The sequence below is a fragment of the Pimephales promelas genome, chromosome 4, assembly GCF_988280905.1.
Source record: "Pimephales promelas chromosome 4, fPimPro1.hap1.1, whole genome shotgun sequence".
NCBI classification, from domain to species: domain Eukaryota; kingdom Metazoa; phylum Chordata; class Actinopteri; order Cypriniformes; family Leuciscidae; genus Pimephales; species Pimephales promelas.
The window spans coordinates 5462861-5482333 of NC_142772.1; the positions used below are offsets into that span (position 1 = coordinate 5462861).

The following is a 19473-nucleotide window of genomic DNA, read 5'->3' on the forward strand; positions in this document are numbered from 1 at the left end:
ACCTGTGAATGGATTCTTGATATCTTTGATACTGTTGCTGTGGCAACAAATCAAACTTTAACATTCTTTTTTGATACTTTTGGGACTCTTAGCATGCTTGAAATTGCTTGAAACAGATAGATACAGATAGCTCGACAGATACATCACATTTATTAGCCAGTAGGCATGTGCAACTTTGGCAAAAGATTAAAGTAATGTCAAAAAAGTAAACAGTAAACACTAAAAGCCTCATATCTTCTAAAAATGTAATTATACATCATTTGTTTCTAAATTAAATTATACAAATATTATAATTAAACCAGTTTTTCCCTTTTTTCATTTAAGAATTATGTTTACGTTAAAAAACAGCCAGATTGGTTGTAAAATTCAGAAGAAGAAAAAATAATCTGAGTCATACGTAGTGCTATACTGCCCTCTTGTGTTCAATATCAGTTAGGCCTATTGTGTATATTCCCACCGGTTAATCAACGTGTGACTCCGCTGGGACTCGGGAACTTTTAAATCGCTTACTTAAAACTGAAAGTCAAAATACAGATATCCGCACAAGACATTAATGGTGTGGAGTAGAGCAAGCATTTTAAATAAATTCCTATTAAGTAGGATTGAACTAAACAGAATGAACGTTCACTCTGTTCTGCTGGTTCCTCGCTGTTGGCGTGCACAGTTATGAATGCTTGTGCAGCCATGAGTTTTAGTTTAATTTTAAAATTAGCGCAATTTCGGGATTTGTATTATTTGAATTTATTTTTAAAAAACACAATGTTGAGTTTTATTGTAACACTGTTTAATCGCGCCCACGGTTATATTTTGTATATTATATATAATTATAATGTATTTCTGTATAAAATAATACTACAATAAAAAACACATTTGTGACCGACCTGATCCAGCAAAATTAATCACAGTGACCCAAATTTAAAAATTGAGATTTTGATATTAATGGAAAGAGGACACTGTAAGCTTTCAAATGATACCTTGGTCATACCTTGAATGGTTGTAAAGATATACAGATTTGAATTCTGGTCGTCTGCCCTTTTTTTCCAATTGAAAACCTAAGAAAATCGCTTTTAAAGTTTTTTTGCCCGTTTTTTTTTTTTTTTTTTGTTTATCTTTCAAAATCCATAGCATTTTAAGGGATAAACTATTTATTTTATATAGCTTAATTTGACCAAATAGATTAACATATATAAATGCAATTTAATGAGGCTGAAACTCAACTTATTTTTAATTTTTTTGAAATAAATAATTAAAAAGTCACTTTTACAAAAATGTTCTAAAATCAGAAAGATTGAAGAGGAGTCAGAGAGAAATTCAGTTTTCATACGGATTAGCCCACATAAGCAGAGAGCAGTCTGTTTTCTTCCATTTTGAATGGTTGTGTTTAAAAGTAGAAGTAGTGTTTAAAACATTTCAATATATGTCTGTGAGGATACCTTATACGCTGACTTTCGGTTCATGAGACAAGCTTCAGTTCACGTGCCGCGCGTCTCCGCGTCGTGATTAGGCCTAGCCTATTGTCTGCAATTTATTTCTTATTATTAAATCCTAGTAATTGGTTGATGAAACATTGATTTAAATTAAGATAATTATTTTAAAACGAAATTTACTTTAAAGAAAGGCTTTGTGCTTGCATGTTTAAGCTATGTGAAAGTTTTAATGCTGCTTCCAGAGAACGGTCACGTTCGGATTGTTTTTCCTCATAAATGCGAACACGGAAAATAAAATAAAGATTTTATGTTCTGGAGAGAGTCAACCCTTCTTCATCCGGTGAGTATTACTTTTGGTTTGTGCAGTGTGGTTCACATAGGCTAATTTATTAAAATATTTAATTATCTGGGAATTGGATCTCCTCCATAATGCTGAAATTGCCCAATTTTAAAAAAAATTTGTAATAATTTAAGTTTTGTGGTGTAAGTCTACGTATTTTATAATGTTAACTTCAAATAATACTAATAGTAATTTAAAGATGTTGTAGCTAGCATTGGGTCTGGACGTGAAGGATAACTTCGGGAGTTGAAGGGACGTGTCGGTGACGGTGTCGTGATTCTGTCTTCTCACACCGCGACACAGGTTCGTGGATCTGAGTGTCGCGATCATTACAGCCTTACATAGGCTATATTCTTCTTGCAGATAAATATACTCACGCAGTTTAGGTTAGAAGCCTCCAGTGAGTTCAACGTTTCAGGGGATACCCGGGAAATGCTCAGAGGTGACGAGGGGAGTTGAGAAGAGCAATGTTTATTTCAGCGAATTTAAAGCTTTGACAACTTTAATCGTTATTTAAATACCTTTACTCAATTATCTCGACTAGGAAACCCTGTGAGATTATTTTTGAATGTCTGTTCTTTGAAATTAGCAAAAAAAAAAAAAAAAAAAAAATATATATATATATATATATATATATATATATATATATATGTATATATATATATATATATATATATGTATATATATATATATATATATATATATTTTTTTTTTTGTTATTTCATGGTTTTTCCACATAATCGGCCCATATCTTAAAATGGAAGGTTGCAACTTCCGACTCATTTCGCCAGAGCGGGTCACATTTGATTTTTATTTTTTAAACAATGTAATGTGTAACCTAAAAATAAACAGATTATTTGATAAATGGTATATTTAAATCTGCATATTGTAGCCTAATATCTGCAAGGCAGCCTAGTCTTAATAAATGTATGCTTCATTTTTCATTAGTAAATTTGATCAATAAATTCAATAATTTAGAATAATAAGACACTATAGGGCTGTTACCCTAGGTAAGGCTGATCAAATTAAATCGGTTACACAATAATGTTACGAGATTGGTTTAACAGGAGTCAATTAAAAATCGCTGTAAAGAACGATACTTTTAAACATAACCCTAAATCACCATAAGGTGTCGCCAGATGACCGTCTTAATGAACGAGTCATGGATTCAAAATGCTGAATCATTCAGTAATGAGAAAACACATTGCTTTGAGATGCGCGATGGGTCGCTGTGATCTTTGTTTAACTATTTTCTCTGCTGAAACAGAAAAAAGTCAATATTGCATCTAAAAAGTCAATATTGCATCTAAAATGTAAGTGACTTGACTTGTGTGTGTGACTATGTTTGTTGTAGTGATAAGAGTTGCACCCTTGTTAAAGTTTAAGGCCTTGTGTTTTTGGATATATATCTTTCTTTCTTTTTTTTTTCTTTTTTTACAAAATATGCATATAACCCATATATTTTAGATTTATTATTTGCTTTAAATTAAATTAAGATTGTATTTTTGGTAATTGAACCTGAATGAATTTAAAAATGAATGTGCTATATTTCAGATCATATATTTGTTTTTCTTAAAATTTGAACTAACTTTATTCTCAGCTGAATTATAAATATTTTATTTCTGTATGAATTAAAAACACATTTGATTTTTCTTTTTTAATCAATGTAGAATGTATAACTGAAATATAAACAGATTAGGGCTCTGTTCGAGGACAAGTAACTAAAACCAATGCGACATGATGAATGTTTGTTTCCCAAACCATCTCAGAGTAACAGCTTACTTTTCTTTCTTACTATATTCTTTCTTACTGTAAACTGTGCTGTAGAGCTTGCATCAGTCAAAGCAGGGTTACATTTTGCATGTCGTGCACAATAAACCTAAAGGCACCAGGGTGGCGGTGCCACCGGCTTCGTATATATATATATATATACAGTATATATATATATATATATATATATATATATATATATATAGAGCTGTGATCCGCGATGAAGGGCCAAAGCCAGTGGCATGGCCACCCTGGTGCTTTTAGGTAACTAAGGAACCGGGGTTGCGGTGCCACCGGCTTGGGCCCTTCATCGCTGCTCGCAGCTATATTTAGGGCCCAAGCCCTGAAAGGGCGAAGGCCCTATTGTTTTCCTTAGGATTATTATTATTATTATTATTATTATTATTATTTATACGACTATTCGGGCACTTTTGGGGCCCTTAACATGCTCAAAAACTCTTGAAACTTTGCACACGGGTCAGAACCCGCGGCCATCAGGGCCGGGCTGAAGATGGTACCCGGGCGTGGCAGGGGGGCTAGACAGCGCCCCCTGGAACGGGGTCCGAAAACTTGGTCCATAAATCAAACACGCTTGCATGTAATAATATGAAACTCGGTGCACATATAGATCTCATCGTTCATATATACCTCAAACTATTACTTTTTACCCCAGCCCAACAGGAAGTCGGTTATTTAGGGTTGTTCATAAAACACTCGCAATGGAATTTGAAGTACTACTCCTAGAGAATTCAAACTCACGGCACGAAACTCGGTCAGCATGAAGTCAAGGCATTGACGATGAAAGTTTGCGAGGGGATTTTTGATATCTCGAACGGTTTGGCCATGGCGAGGAAACGAAATTATGGCGAGAAACGTGAAACAGGAAGTGTGTTATAACTTCAGCAAACATTAACTGATCTTGATGAAACTTCAGCAGTATGTTCGCTGTAAGAGGACGATCACATGGATGTGACTATTGTGAGTCAGAGTTTTAGCGCCACCAACTGGCAGCAGGAAGTGTGTCACTTTCAAAATGCTTTGAACTCACCCTTTTATTTTTACCCGATGTGCTTCAAACTTAATCTGTATAATGTAAATACATAGCAGATGAAGACCTGTGAATGGATTCTTGATATCTTTGATACTGTTGCCGTGGCAACGAAATCAAACTTTAAAATTCTTTTTTTTTATGATTTTGAGACTCTTAGCGGCTTGTGGGGCCCTTAACGGGTTTGAAAACTCTTGAAACTTTGCACACAGGTCAGATCCCACAGCCATCAGAGCCGGGCTGAAGATGGTACCTGGGTGTGGCAGGGGGGCTAGACAGCGCCCCCTGGAACGGGGTCCGAACACTTGGTCCATAAATCAAACACGCTTGCATGTAATAATATGAAACTCGGTACACATGTTGATCTCATCGTTTCATCTATACCTCACGCTCTTACTTTTTACCCCAGCCAAACAGGAAGTCGGCTATTGAGGTTTGTTTGTAAAACGCTCGCAATGGAATGTGCAATACTAATCCTAGAGAATTCAAACACACGGCACGAAACTCGGTCAGCATGAAGTCAAGGCATTGAGGATGAAAGTTTGCGAGGGGATTTTTGATATCTCGAACGGTTTGGCTGTGGCGAGGAAACAAAATTATGGCGAGAAACGTGAAACAGGAAGTGTGTTATAACTTCAGCATACATTAACTGATCTTGATGAAACTTCAGCAGTGTGTTCACTGTAAGAGGCTGATTACATGGATGTGACTATTGTGAGTCAAAGTTATAGCGCCACCAACTGGCAGCAGGAAGTGTGTCACTTTCAAAATGCTTTGATATCACCCTCTTATTTTTAACCGATTTGCTTCAAACTTCATCTGTATAATGTAAAAATACAGCAGATGTAGACCTGTGAATGGATTCTTGATATCTTTGATACTGTTGCTGTGGCAACAAATCAAACTTTAACATTCTTTTTTGATACTTTTGGGACTCTTAGCATGCTTGAAATTGCTTGAAACAGATAGATACAGATAGCTCGACAGATACATCACATTTATTAGCCAGTAGGCATGTGCAACTTTGGCAAAAGATTAAAGTAATGTCAAAAAAGTAAACAGTAAACACTAAAAGCCTCATATCTTCTAAAAATGTAATTATACATCATTTGTTTCTAAATTAAATTATACAAATATTATAATTAAACCAGTTTTTCCCTTTTTTCATTTAAGAATTATGTTTACGTTCAAAAACAGCCAGAATGGTTTTAAAATTCAGAAGAAGAAAAAATAATCTGAGTCATACGTAGTGCTATACTGCCCTCTTGTGTTCAATATCAGGTAGGCCTATTGTGTATATTCCCACCGGTTAATCAACGTGCGACTCCGCTGGGACTCGGGAACTTAAATCGCTTACTTAAAACCGAAAGTCAAAATACAGATATCCGCACAAGACATTAATGTTGTGGAGTAGAGCAAGCATTTTAAATAAATTCCTATTAAGTAACTAAACAGAATGAACGTTCACTCTGTTCTGCTGGTTCCTCGCTGTTGGCGCGCACAGTTATGAATGCTTGTGCAGCCATGAGTTTTAGTTTAATTTTAAAATTAGCGCAATTTCGGGATTTGTATTATTTGAATTTATTTTAAAAAAACACAATGTTGAGTTTTATTGTAACACTGTTTAATCGCGCCCACGGTTATATTTTGTATATTATATATAATTATAATGTATTTCTGTATAAAATAATACTACAATAAAAAACACATTTGTGACCGACCTGATCCAGCAAAATTAGTCACAGTGACCCAAATTTAAAAATTGAGATTTTGATATTAATGGAAAGAGGACACTGTAAGCTTTCAAATGATACCTTGGTCATACCTTGAATGGTTGTAACGATATACAGATTTGAATTCTGGTCGTCTGCCCTTTTTTTCCAATTGAAAACCTAAGAAAATCGCTTTTAAAGTTTTTTTGCCCGTTTTTTTTTTTTTTTTTTTTTTTGATATCTTTAAAAATCCATAGCATTTTAAGGGATAAACTATTTATTTTATATAGCTTAATTTGACCAAATAGATTAACATATATAAATGCAATTTAACGAGGCTGAAACTCAACTTATTTTTAATTTTTTTGAAATAAATAATTAAAAAGTCACTTTTACAAAAATGTTCTAAAATCAGAAAGATTAAAGAGGAGTCAGAGAGAAATTCAGTTTTCATACGGATTAGCCCACATAAGCAGAGAGCAGTCTGTTTTCTTTCATTTTGAATGGTTGTGTTTAAAAGTAGACATTTCAATATATATATATGTCTGTGAGGATACCTTATACGCTGACTTTCGGTTCATGAGACAAGCTTCAGTTCACGTGCCGCGCGTCTCCGCGTCGTGATTAGGCCTAGCCTATTGTCTGCAATTTATTTCTTATTATTAAATCCTAGTAATTGGTTGATGAAACATTGATTTAAATTAAGATAATTATTTTAAAACGAAATTTACTTTAAAGAAAGGCTTTGTGCTTGCATGTTTAAGCTATGTGAAAGTTTTAGTGCTGCTTCCAGAGAACGGTCACGTTCGGATAGTTTTTCCTCATAAATGCGAACACGGAAAATAAAATAAAGATTTTATGTTCTGGAGAGAGTCAACCCTTCTTCATCGGGTGAGTATTACTTTTGGTTTGTGCAGTGTGGTTCACATAGGCCAATTTATTAAAATATTTAATTATCTGGGAATTGGATCTCCTCCATAATGCTGAAATTGCCCAATTTAAAAAAAAAATAGTAATAATTTAAGTTTTGTGGTGTAAGTCTACGTATTTTATAATGTTAACTTCAAATAATACTAATAGTAATTTAAAGATGTTGTAGCTAGCATTGGGTCTGGATGTGAAGGATAACTTCGGGAGTTGAAGGGACGTGTCGGTGTCGTGATTCTGTCTTCTCACACCGCGACACAGGTTCGTGGATCTGAGTGTCGCGATCGTTACAGCCTTACATAGGCTATATTCTTCTTGCAGATAAATATACTCACGCAGTTTAGGTTAGAAGCCTCCAGTGAGTTCAACGTTTCAGGGGATACCCGGGAAATGCTCAGAGGTGACGAGGGGAGTTGAGAAGAGCAATGTTTATTTCAGCGAATTTAAAGCTTTGACAACTTTAATCGTTATTTAAATACCTTTACTCAATTATCTCGACTACGAAACCCTGTGAGATTATTTTTGAATGTCTGTTCTTTGAAATTAGCAAAAAAAAAAAAAAATTTTTTTTTTTTTTTGTTATTTCATGGTTTTTCCACATAATCGGCCCATATCTTAAAATGGAAGGTTGCAACTTCCGACTCATTTCGCCAGAGCGGGTCACATTTGATTTTTATTTTTTAAACAATGTAATGTGTAACCTAAAAATAAACAGATTATTTGATAAATGGTATATTTAAATCTGCATATTGTAGCCTAATATCTGCAGGGCAGCCTAGTCTTAATAAATGTATGCTTCATTTTTCATTAGTAAATTTGATCAATAAATTCAATAATTTAGAATAATAAGACACTATAGGGCTGTAACCCTAGGTAAGGCTGATCAAATTAAATCGGTTACACAATAATGTTACGAGATTGGTTTAACAGGAGTCAATTAAAAATCGCTGTAAAGAACGATACTTTTAAACATAACCCTAAATCACCATAAGGTGTCGCCAGATGACCGTCTTAATGAACGAGTCATGGATTCAAAATGCTGAATCATTCAGTAATGAGAAAACACATTGCTTTGAGATGCGCGATGGGTCGCTGTGATCTTTGTTTAACTATTTTCTCTGCTGAAACAGAAAAAAAGTCAATATTGCATCTAAAAAGTCAATATTGCATATAAAATGTAAGTGACTTGACTTGTGTGTGTGACTATGTTTGTTGTAGTGATAAGAGTTGCACCCTTGTTAAAGTTTAAGGCCTTGTGTTTTTGGATATATATCTTTCTTTCTTTTTTTTTTCTTTTTTTACAAAATATGCATATAACCCATATATTTTAGATTTATTATTTGCTTTAAATTAAATTAAGATTGTATTTTTGGTAATTGAACCTGAATGAATTTAAAAATGAATGTGCTATATTTCAGATCATATATTTGTTTTTCTTAAAATTTGAACTAACTTTATTCTCAGCTGAATTATAAATATTTTATTTCTGTATGAATTAAAAACACATTTGATTTTTCTTTTTTAATCAATGTAGAATGTGTAACTGAAATATAAACAGATTAGGGCTCTGTTCGAGGACAAGTAACTAAAACCAATACGACATGATGAATGTTTGTTTCCCAAACCATCTCAGAGTAACAGCTTACTTTTCTTTCTTACTATATTCTTTCTTACTATAAACTGTGCTGTAGAGCTTGCATCAGTCAAAGCAGGGTTACATTTTGCATGTCGTGCACAATAAACCTAAAGGCACCAGGGTGGCGGTGCCACCGGCTTCATATATATATGTATATATACAGTATATATATATATATATATATATATATATATATATATAGCTGTGATCTGCGATGAAGGGCCAAAGCCAGTGGCATGGCCACCCTGGTGCTTTTAGGTAACTAAGGAACCGGGGTTGCGGTGCCACCGGCTTGGGCCCTTCATCGCTGCTCGCAGCTATATTTCTTCTTCTTCTTTTTATTTTTCTGCTACCTTTTGGGCATTTTTGGGGCCCTTAACATGCTCGAAAACTCTTGAAACTTTGCACACGGGTCAGAACCCGCGGCCATCAGAGCCGGGCTGAAGATGGTACCCGGGCGTGGCAGGGCGGCTCGTCAGCGCCCCCTGGAACGGGGTCCGAACACTTGGTCCATAACTCAAACACGCTTGTATGTAATAATATGAAACTCGGTACACATGTTGATCTCATCGTTTCATCTATACCTCGCGCTCTTACTTTTTACCCCAGCTCAACAGGAAGTCGGCTATTGAGGTTTGTTTGTAAAACGCTCGCAATGGAATGTCAAATACTCCTCCTAGAGCTTTGATCCAAATTCGACTAAAACTCAGTCAGCGTGAAGTCAAGACATTGAGGATGAAAGTTTGCGAGGGGATTTTTGATATCTCGAACGGTTTGTCCGTGGCGAGGAAACGAAATCATGGCGAGAAACGTGAAACAGGAAGTGTGTTATAACTTCAGCATACATTAACTGATCTTGATGAAACTTCAGCAGTGTGTTCGCTGTAAGAGGACGATCACATGGATGTGACTATTGTGAGCCAAAGTTATAGCGCCACCAACTGGCAGCAGGAAGTGTGTCACTTTCAAAATGCTTTGATATCACCCTTTTATTTTTACCCGATTTGCTTCAAACTTCATTTGTATAATGTAAACATACGATAGATGTAGACCTGTGAATGGATTCTTGATATCTTTGAAACTGTTGCCGTGGCGACGCATCAAACTTTACCCTTCTTTTAGGATGCTTTTAGGATGCTTTTGAGACCCTTAGCATGCTTCAAAATGCATGAAACTCGACAGACACATCACATTTATTAGCCAGTAGACATGTGCAAAGTTTCAGAAACGGGCGTGGTGAGGGCTCAGTAGCGCCACCTTTTGACAAAAGTGGGGTTGTTAGTTTTAACTAGAGTTACAAAAATTGGTATGTATATTGTACTCCTCGAGCCGGACAACTTTCTAATTTACACTTATTAGCTAGGACCCACAGAAACTCAGATATTTTTGTTTGAATATGGTCACTCTGAGCCTACATGTCTCTGTGTCTTTGGCTGGCTGGCTGGCTGTCTGTGTGTGTGTGAGTGTGCAGGGGGAGGGGGCTTAACCATTTCACTGCTGTGTGTATGACCTGCATAAGAAAATACATTTCTCAAGCCTGGTATTTTTTAAATAAGTTTTTATTTTTATTTTTTATAAGTAAAGACATATAACTAGTTTAATTGTAGTGCATTGACAATAGTTTTATATAATTAGTTTATTAATCAGATTAACTTGGTCAATAAACTTGGTCTGAAAATTTGGTCCATAAATCAAACACACTTGCATGTAATAATATGAAACTTGGTACACATATAGATCTCATCGTTTCATATATAGCCTACTTCACACTCTTACTTTTTACCCCAGCCCAACAGGAAGACGGCTATTTAGGGTTGTGTTTAAAACACATGCAATTGAATTTAAAGTATTGCTCCTAGAGCACTGAACCAAATTCGACGAAACTCGATCAGCGTGAAGTCAAGACATTAAGAATGAAAAGCTGCCAAGGAATTTTTTATATCTCGAACGGTTTGGCCGTGGCGAGGAAACGAAATTATGGCGAGAAACATGAAACAGGATGTGTGTTATAACTTCAGCATACATTAACTGATCTTGATGAAACTTCAGCAGTGTTTTCGCTGAGACCGATCACATGGATGTGACTATTGTGAGTCAAAATTATAGCGCCACCAACTGGCAGCAGGAAGTGTGTCACTTTCAAAATGCTTTGAAACCAATCTCTTATTTTTAACCGATTTGCTTCAAACTTCATCTGTATAATGTAAATACACGGCAGATGTAGACCTGTGAATGAATTTTTGATATCTTTGATACTGTTATCGTGGCAACGAATCGAACTTTAACATTCTTTTTTGATGCTTTTGGGACTCTTAGCATGCTTGAAATTGCTTGAAACTCAACAGATACATCACATTTATTAGCCAGTAGACATGTGCAACTATGGCAAAAGATTAAAGTAATGTCAAAAAAGTAAACACTAAAAGCCTCATATCTTCTAAAAATGTAATTATACATCATTTGTTTCTAAATTAAATTATACAAATATTATAACTTCCCCAATTTTTCCTTTTTTTCATTTAAGAATTATGTTTACGTTCAAAAACAGCCATAATTGTTGTAAAATTCATAAAAAAATAATAATCTGAGTCATACGTAGTGCTATACTGCCCTCTTGTGTTCAATATCAGGTAGGCCTATTGTGTATATTCCCACCGGTTAATCAACGTGTGACTCCGCTGGGACTTGGGAGCTTTTAAATCGCTTACTTAAAATCGAAAGTCGAAATACGGATGTCCGCACAAGACATTAATGGTGTGGAGTAGAGCGAGCATTTTAAATAAATTCCTATTAAGTAGGATTGAACTAAACAGAAAGAATGTTCACTCTGTTCTGCTGGTTCCTCGCTGGTGGATCATATGATTACTTTGTCATAATCTATGACAAAAATGCTATTATAAACCATATTAATAATAGATAATACACATTGCTCTTATTTTTGAAAAATACATTCATGAAAAACAAGATAACAAAAATCATAAAAAAAATATAGCCATGGCTGCTATAAATGTTTGAAATGCATAGGACAGATGTTTAATGACGCAGCAACATATAATTGAAAGGCAATTAATAATCTGTCATTACGTCACTGCATTATGATATTACGGCTCCAATACGGTGCAGCACAAAGCACTTATGTGCATCCCGAGCGGAGAATGATGTGCTTGAAGCCACATGAAGTTACAGCGCAGTGAATCCGTATTGAAAAGTTCAAAGCACAAAGGAAATACATATTTATGAACAGTGTATTATACATTATCTATCTATGCAATAGTTTATTGAGCCTTCTCTTTTAAAGGTTTTAAATTTCAGTTACTGTGTGCGTGAAGAACAATTATAGTGCTCTGACTCTAGTGTTGTGATCTAACCGAAAGCGTCCGACACCCGGTAGAAAGTAACACGGTTAAGTTACAGCAATAAAGTCCAGCAAGAAAAAGTTTCTTCCTTCGAAAATATAGACATTTAGACCTTTATCTTAAAGATCCAGTATAATAGGATTAACATTCAATCATCTTGAAGATCGTTTCATCATTGACTGTAACCGAATGTGACGTGCTGTTTGAATGCTGAATGGAGAATGACTGACAGGCGCAGAGAGGGAAAAGTTTGTGTTCTTGAATTTAATGACTTAAATATTAATTTCTATATCACATAATAGCTTCAGAACACTAATAATACAGTACACAAAAACTTTATGGTACTTTAGAAAGTTTTTGTGCCTTTGTGCCTAACATAGAATAGTATATATGCACAATATAGAATTTGAATCAGCCTCGTCAAAGATGGCAGTGTCAGAGCCGATACCGATCCTGAGTATCTAATCGGCGCACTTCTTTTCAACAGTCAAATTGAAATTGAAATTGAAATTGCTTGAAACTCAACAGATACATCACATTTATTAGCCAGTAGACATGTGCAACGTTTCAGAAACGGGCATAGTGCAAGGACTAAATAGCGCCACCTTTTGACAAAAGTGGGGTTGTTAGTTTTATCTACAGTTACAAAAATCGCTATATACATTGTACTCCTCAAGCCGGACAACTTTCTAATACATAGTCATTAGCTCGGACCAAGAGGAAGTCAGATATTTTGGTTTGAATATGGTGAGCCTCTCTCTGAGCCTACATCCCTGTATGGCAAGCCCTTTTAACATTTAAAAGCTAAGTTTGCCTGTCCGGAATTAACATTGTAGATATCAACAACGTCTTTCTGTCTATTCGTAATTACATTTTGGATAGTTTGTATTATCATTTAAGATATCTGTAACATAATTGTGACTAGTCGAAATGACAGAGTATGGCAAGCCGTTTTAACATTTAATCATAAAAGGGCATAAGCCTTCGGCACCGCCACCCGGGTGCATTTAGGTAACTAAAGGAACCGGGGTTGCGGTGCCACCGGCTTGGGCCCGCCATCGCTGCTCGCAGCTATATTTTTTTTTTTTTTTTTTTTTTTTGGAGATAAAAACCCATCCAATGGCAGTTGTGTTGGATTGTTTCTGTGGAAATGGAGGCTAAATATATGTCCGCCTCTCCTCTTTTGTTTTCCTCTCACAGTTCTCGCTAAGGGTGGAGTGGTGGATTGTGGGATGATTTTAGCAGCATGATATTGTAGGTGGAATTCCAATGAAAAGTCAAGAATTTGCATATAAATAAAGACCAATGCCTCTATTTTAAGTTTGAAAATGATGTATAGCCTACTGAAAAAAAAACCTACTCCAAAATTTTTTTTCATACCAAGTAGTAGTAACATATTTACTTACATATCACTTATTAGCATAATAACATAGCACAATAACATTTCCTTAAGTATTTCTTTAGTTGGACCTCAGCACTTGAGGAAGTACAAGATTAGTAGGCTACATAATTAGTAAAATACTTGAAAGGGGGTTATTGTGTATTTGGTTTTAGGTAATAAAAAAGTCATTATTTTACATACTGTGCATTATTGTTGCTCCTCTGCCCCGCCTTTCTGAAACACAGCAATTTTTACAAAACTCATCGTTCTGAAAAGCACGGTGTGCTCTGATTGGCCAGCGATCCTGTGCATTGTGATTGGCCAAAAAAAAACTTAAGCGTGTGGCGGAAATCTCACGCCCCATACCATATTTGGAACATGACAGGTGATAATGCTGTTATCAATAGAGTGCCGAAGTTATGACGTCACTTTGTAGGACAACTCGGAAGTTAGCGGCGCATGGGTTCCCATTTTGCATTTTGGCCTACAAAGTGACATCATAACTTCGAAACTCCATTCGCGCCCAAATTTGATCCAGTAAATGCAGATTTCCCAGCTGATCGATCAATTTTGCCAGCGCGACTGGACGACATCGTATCAGATTGGTAAGGATTTTAACGTGGCGCCATTTTAATGACAAGCAAGCGACTCTATACTGCTCAAAACTCGTGTTTGAATAGTCAGTGCAAATTTTTAAAATATGAAAACATACTTACAGGCTTGGGATTCAGAAGCGCCAGAATGTACATGTAAATATGGAATTGCCTCACTTTTTAGAGCTTAACCTTGTACTCTCGCAGGTTCTGGAAACAGCCCTCCGAAAAATGCGCCTCACATTCGAAATTTTTAGTTGTACTGTACTGGAACACTGTTGTAAATAAAGCTTAAGCACTGTTTTCAAATTGTGTCCTCTTTTGGAAGGCTAAACAAAGTAGTTTGGCTTTCACAACAAAAAATACAGCGTGTTGCTCCACAACATGGCGGCAACAATAATGAATAAAAGAGAATAAAAGTTACGTCTTCTATCTTTGCGTATACATTTGGGCGGTGTTATGAAACTCTGCCCCCACACACTGACGTACAGTAGATTTGTTTGAACGAAGCATTTTAGGAAGGTGTGGCTGAGCCTTAACTTTTATAAAGAAAAAGAAAACAAGAAATTGCATCATATGACCCCTTTAAGTAGGCCTATATTAATTTAGTATTCCAAAACAATTGCAAGGTATTAATATAAGGTACATGAATATGTAGTAGCCTAAATGTTTTTGTAGTATACTTAGTATAAAATAAATGGGTAGCACTTTATTTGGTACCACTTCCTTTTACAGTACAGTACTTACAGTGTACTTACCTAGAAAGTACTGGCTAATATAAGGTAAGTACATGGAACAGGGGTAGGTTTAGGGGTAAGTTCAGGGTTAGTATTAGTTAATTGTAGTTACTAAAATAAGTACATAGTATTTACATGGGTAACTGGACTGTAAAAGGAAGCGTTACCCTTTATTTTACACTACTGTTCCGCATGTACTTTCAATGCAGTTATTACAGTCATTATAATAACTGGGTTATAACCCTGAAGTTACCCCTAAACCTAGTATCACCCACTACTTTCTTAAGTTATTACACTGTTAGTACATGTAAGTGCACGTACTTTAAAATTAAGTGCAACCAATAAATGTTTTTAAAACAAACAAACCGGTCAATATTTGATTTCAGTTCTTCTAAAGGTTTCAGTTAGCCTAATTAATGGAATGTTGTGAATCTGCATTTACAGTTAATGGTCATGTGTGAGGTTCCATGCTTCATCTGTGTATCCTTTTAGAGAACATGGGAAGCTTGTGTTGCTGTTGTCATGGATACTGCCAAGTGAGGAACAGTTGATTGATTTAAAAGTGGAATGTGTCTTGTTATCAATGCTAGTATGTACTGTATAAACTCAGTGAACTTGTGTGCGTATTTCTATGTTCTCAATCTACAGTAAGTGCATTTAAATACTTCCCAATAACTAGTTTAAAGATCACCATACCTTCAGTTTTCTTGCGTTTAGTTTTTCTTTGGGAAACGACCGTCTCCGCAGAGAATTTTTAATAATAGCTCGTGAGTGACATTGAAATGTGTGTGGGTCTGCTGTATGTAGGCCAATCCATGGTGGAGTGCGTGTTACTCAGAGAGCACATGTAGTACTACACGATGGTAGGCGTAGATCGACAAAACACACTTGGCTTCAGTGTTTCAGGTAAAACGTTTTTAGAATGAACTACAGGTTTCTATTTTACGCTCTATTATCGATTGCTCGTATCTTTGGGCTGTGTGTTTGGAGTGACACAGTTGAATTAACACCCCCAAAAAGCATAATGATATTCGTGAATTCGTCATTTGTGACATTTGTATAGATATATAGTCTATTTGATATTTGAAAAACGTTTTTAAAAACCTTTTGAGGAATGATTAAAGGGATACTCCACTTTTTTTTTGAAAGTCAGCTGATTTTCAGAAATTTAGAAGAATATCAGAAACCAGACAGTTTCTGGTCCCATTGACCATAGTAGGAAAAATATATATACTATGGAAGTCAATGGGATGTGTACACTCACAATTAAGTGTTAGTTTACCCAAAAATGACAATTCTTCGGAACACAAATCTGAGAAGAAACGCAAATCTTTTTGTCCTCTATTGACAGCTATGCAACTCCTACTTTGACTCTTCAAAAAGTATGGAAGCTTGTTTCCGCCACTGAATAAAAAAATATAATAAATAATTGTGACTTTTTATCTCACAATTCTGACTTTTTTTCCTCACAATTCTGACTTTTTTTCTCACAATTGCGAGTTTATATCTCACAATTCTGACTTTATTTCTCAGAATTGTGTGATATAAAGTCGCAATTACGAGTTATAAAGTCAGAATTGTGTTATAAAGTCAGAATTGCGAGATATAAAGTCAGAATTGTGTGATATAATAAAGTCGCAATTCTGAGAAAAAAAAACAGAAGTGACTTTTTTTCTCACAATTGCGAGTTTACATCTCGCAATTCTGACTTTATAACACATAATTGCGAGTTTATATGTCGAAATTCTGACATCTTTTCTCAGAATTGTGAGATATAAACTCGCAATTGCGACTTATTAGGCCAATTCTAAGGGGAAAAAAAGACTGACTTTTTTCCCCCTCAGAATAGTTTAAATCTCACAATTCTGACTTTATATCATGCATTTCTGACTTTATAACACGCAATTGCGACTTTATATCTTCTGACTTTATAACTCGCAATTCTGACTTCATATCTCGCAATTCTGACTTTATATCTTGCAATTCTGACTTTATAACTCGCAATTCTGACTTCATATCTCGCAATTCTGACTTTATATTACGCAATTCTGACTTTATAACTCGCACTTGCGACTTTATATCACGCAATTCTGACTTTATATCTCGCAATTGCGACTTTATATCACGCAATTCTGACTTTATATCTCGCAATTCTGACTTTATATCTCACAATTCTGACTTTCCATCTCGCAATTCTGAGAAATAATGTCAGAATTGCGAGAAGTAAACTCACAATTGTGAGAAAAAAAGTCCGAATTGTGAGATAAAAAGTCGCAATTACCTTTTATATTTTTCATTCAGTGGCGGAAACAAGCTTCCATAAAAAAGTTCACAAATCTGAGGAAAAAAAAGTCCCAATTGAATTGTGAGAAAAAAAGAAAAAAGAAAAAAAAACTTTAGCATTTTTTATTCTGTGGTGGAAAAATGCTTTCCTAAGATTGCTTTCCCAGTCAGACCAAAAATAATTCTGTTTGTCTTTTATGTTTTTTTCTCATTCTATTAGATCCATAATTCCTCAGTACAAGACCTCCTTCACCACCACTATGGATGCCCAATCTGAACACGTTGCCATGGAGCTGGACTTCGGCCATTTTGATGAGCGGGACAAGGCGTCTCGGACCTCACGAGGTGGACGGCCCAACGGCCTCCCCAGCCCCACTCACAGCGCTCACTGCAGTTTCTACCGTACACGCACCCTCCAGGCTCTAACCAATGAGAAGAAGGCTAAGAAGGTCCGGTTCTACCGCAACGGCGACCGCTACTTTAAGGGCATCGTGTATGCAGTGGCCAGTGACCGTTTCCGCACATTTGATGCGCTTCTGGCTGACCTGACCCGCTCTCTGTCTGACCACATCAACCTGCCACAGGGGGTCAGATACATCTTCACCATTGATGGATCACTAAAGATCACCAATCTGGATGAGCTCGAGGAAGGTGAGTGTTTTGAGTTAGGCCTTTTTGTATTTATGTTAAAGGTGGATTGCGCAACATTTCATGTTAAAGGTGAACTCTGGTGCAAAATGAACCTTTGGTCTAATTACACATTGTTACCTAGTCAACCGTTCTCTGAGATTTGTTTTCATGATTGCCGAATGTAAATAGTTTTATCTCTAAAAACAGTTTAGCCTATAACGCTTTGAAATACGCTGACGAATAACACATGCTGATATTTGTCCCGGCCTTAACAGTGTTGAACACAGTGCCACTCTTGACTCTGGAGCTCGCAGTGCATATTATTTATCTGTTACTACTGTAAAGCTTTATTAAATAATTATAGGATCTCATTCAATGCTTTCAGAATCTTTACTTTTTAAAATATTTTTGTTTCTGTGTATTAACATATTTTAATGACAGTATATTTATTGGATAAATATTATTTTATTTATTAAAATAAAATCAAAATAGTGAAACATTTTGAACAAATATTAAATTAGAAATTATGAAAAAAAAATATTTTTAAGCTCAAGTTTTTTTTTTTTCAATTGTGTTTTATCCCATGTGTGGAGTAAAAGGCCCACCTTGCCACCTCATACACATTTATACAATTTTTAAACAAACAAACAAACCACTTTTATGATTTGTTTTCACACAAAATCTGTTACTCAATAAAAAACATTTTTTATGCAATCACACATTTTTCAAGGTGTGCCTTTTGCCCCGTTGTACACAATTAGTGTGTGACGAGCACTAAACCAGTTGTTAGTAAAACACACACTGCCCACCTGCACTAAGCTCTCCAAGAGCTAAAAGCAGATTGGTTGGCCTGTCTGGTTGCCATGCCAACAGTAATATGCCCATTAAAGGTTGACACCAGCTTTTAATCCTGAACATTCACACTCACACATGCCTAAGGCTTCTATACCAGTGTAACAATAATAGCTGAAACTGAGGTTGAAAGCAGAAAACACTTTACCGGAAATATGTATAAAACAAAATGTGAAAGTATTTTATGTAGTTCGGATTGAATAAATTGCAGTTATTAGTTTTTGTATTAGAACAAACCGTAACAACTGTTTAAGGAATATTAATACTGTGCCGCCTGTCCAATGTACACATGCAAAGTGGCTTGTTTTCAACATTGCTATTTGGAAAAACTTAAAAGCCACAGAGAAGGCTAGTGTTTTCAAACTGTGTCGATCATGCATGCTAACATTTTAGTCACAGGTCAAAGATCAGAGGGCTTAGCAGTCATTCAGTACGTGTAACATGGTAATTACTTAAATCCAGCTCTTAAGTTGTATGAAGTCAATGCTAGTGCACTTCTCCTGTATAGACAGTTCACATGGGGAAACACAATTTGGATGTACTTTGAGTCGGTTTGTATGATAAATCAGTGGCCGCAGCTTTATCAGCTAATTGTGGCATAAATGATCAGAAACGGAAGTTGTGATAGTCTTTTCTTCCCTATTGTGTGACGTATATCCGAGTGAAACTGCTTCTCAAACAAGAAGAAATGTAGGAAGGGACTTAATTTAGTCCATCAGTAATTGATTGGATAGCTGGATAGTTGTGGTTTGCTATTGGTCAGAGAAGAGATGTCGCTGTA

The 19473-nt window shown here is 35.7% G+C and overlaps 1 protein-coding gene across 1 annotated transcript in view; it reads left to right on the plus strand.

The window, feature by feature from the left end:
* The window catches only part of LOC120472027 (neuronal migration protein doublecortin), a 93091-nt gene that overhangs the window by 38792 nt on the left and 34826 nt on the right, over positions 1-19473 (plus strand). The window contains exon 2 of the mRNA XM_039662016.2: positions 17431-17861. Coding sequence (XP_039517950.1) covers positions 17471-17861 — 391 coding nt within the window. The 5' untranslated portion in view covers positions 17431-17470. The remainder of the gene's footprint in view (positions 1-17430; positions 17862-19473) is intronic.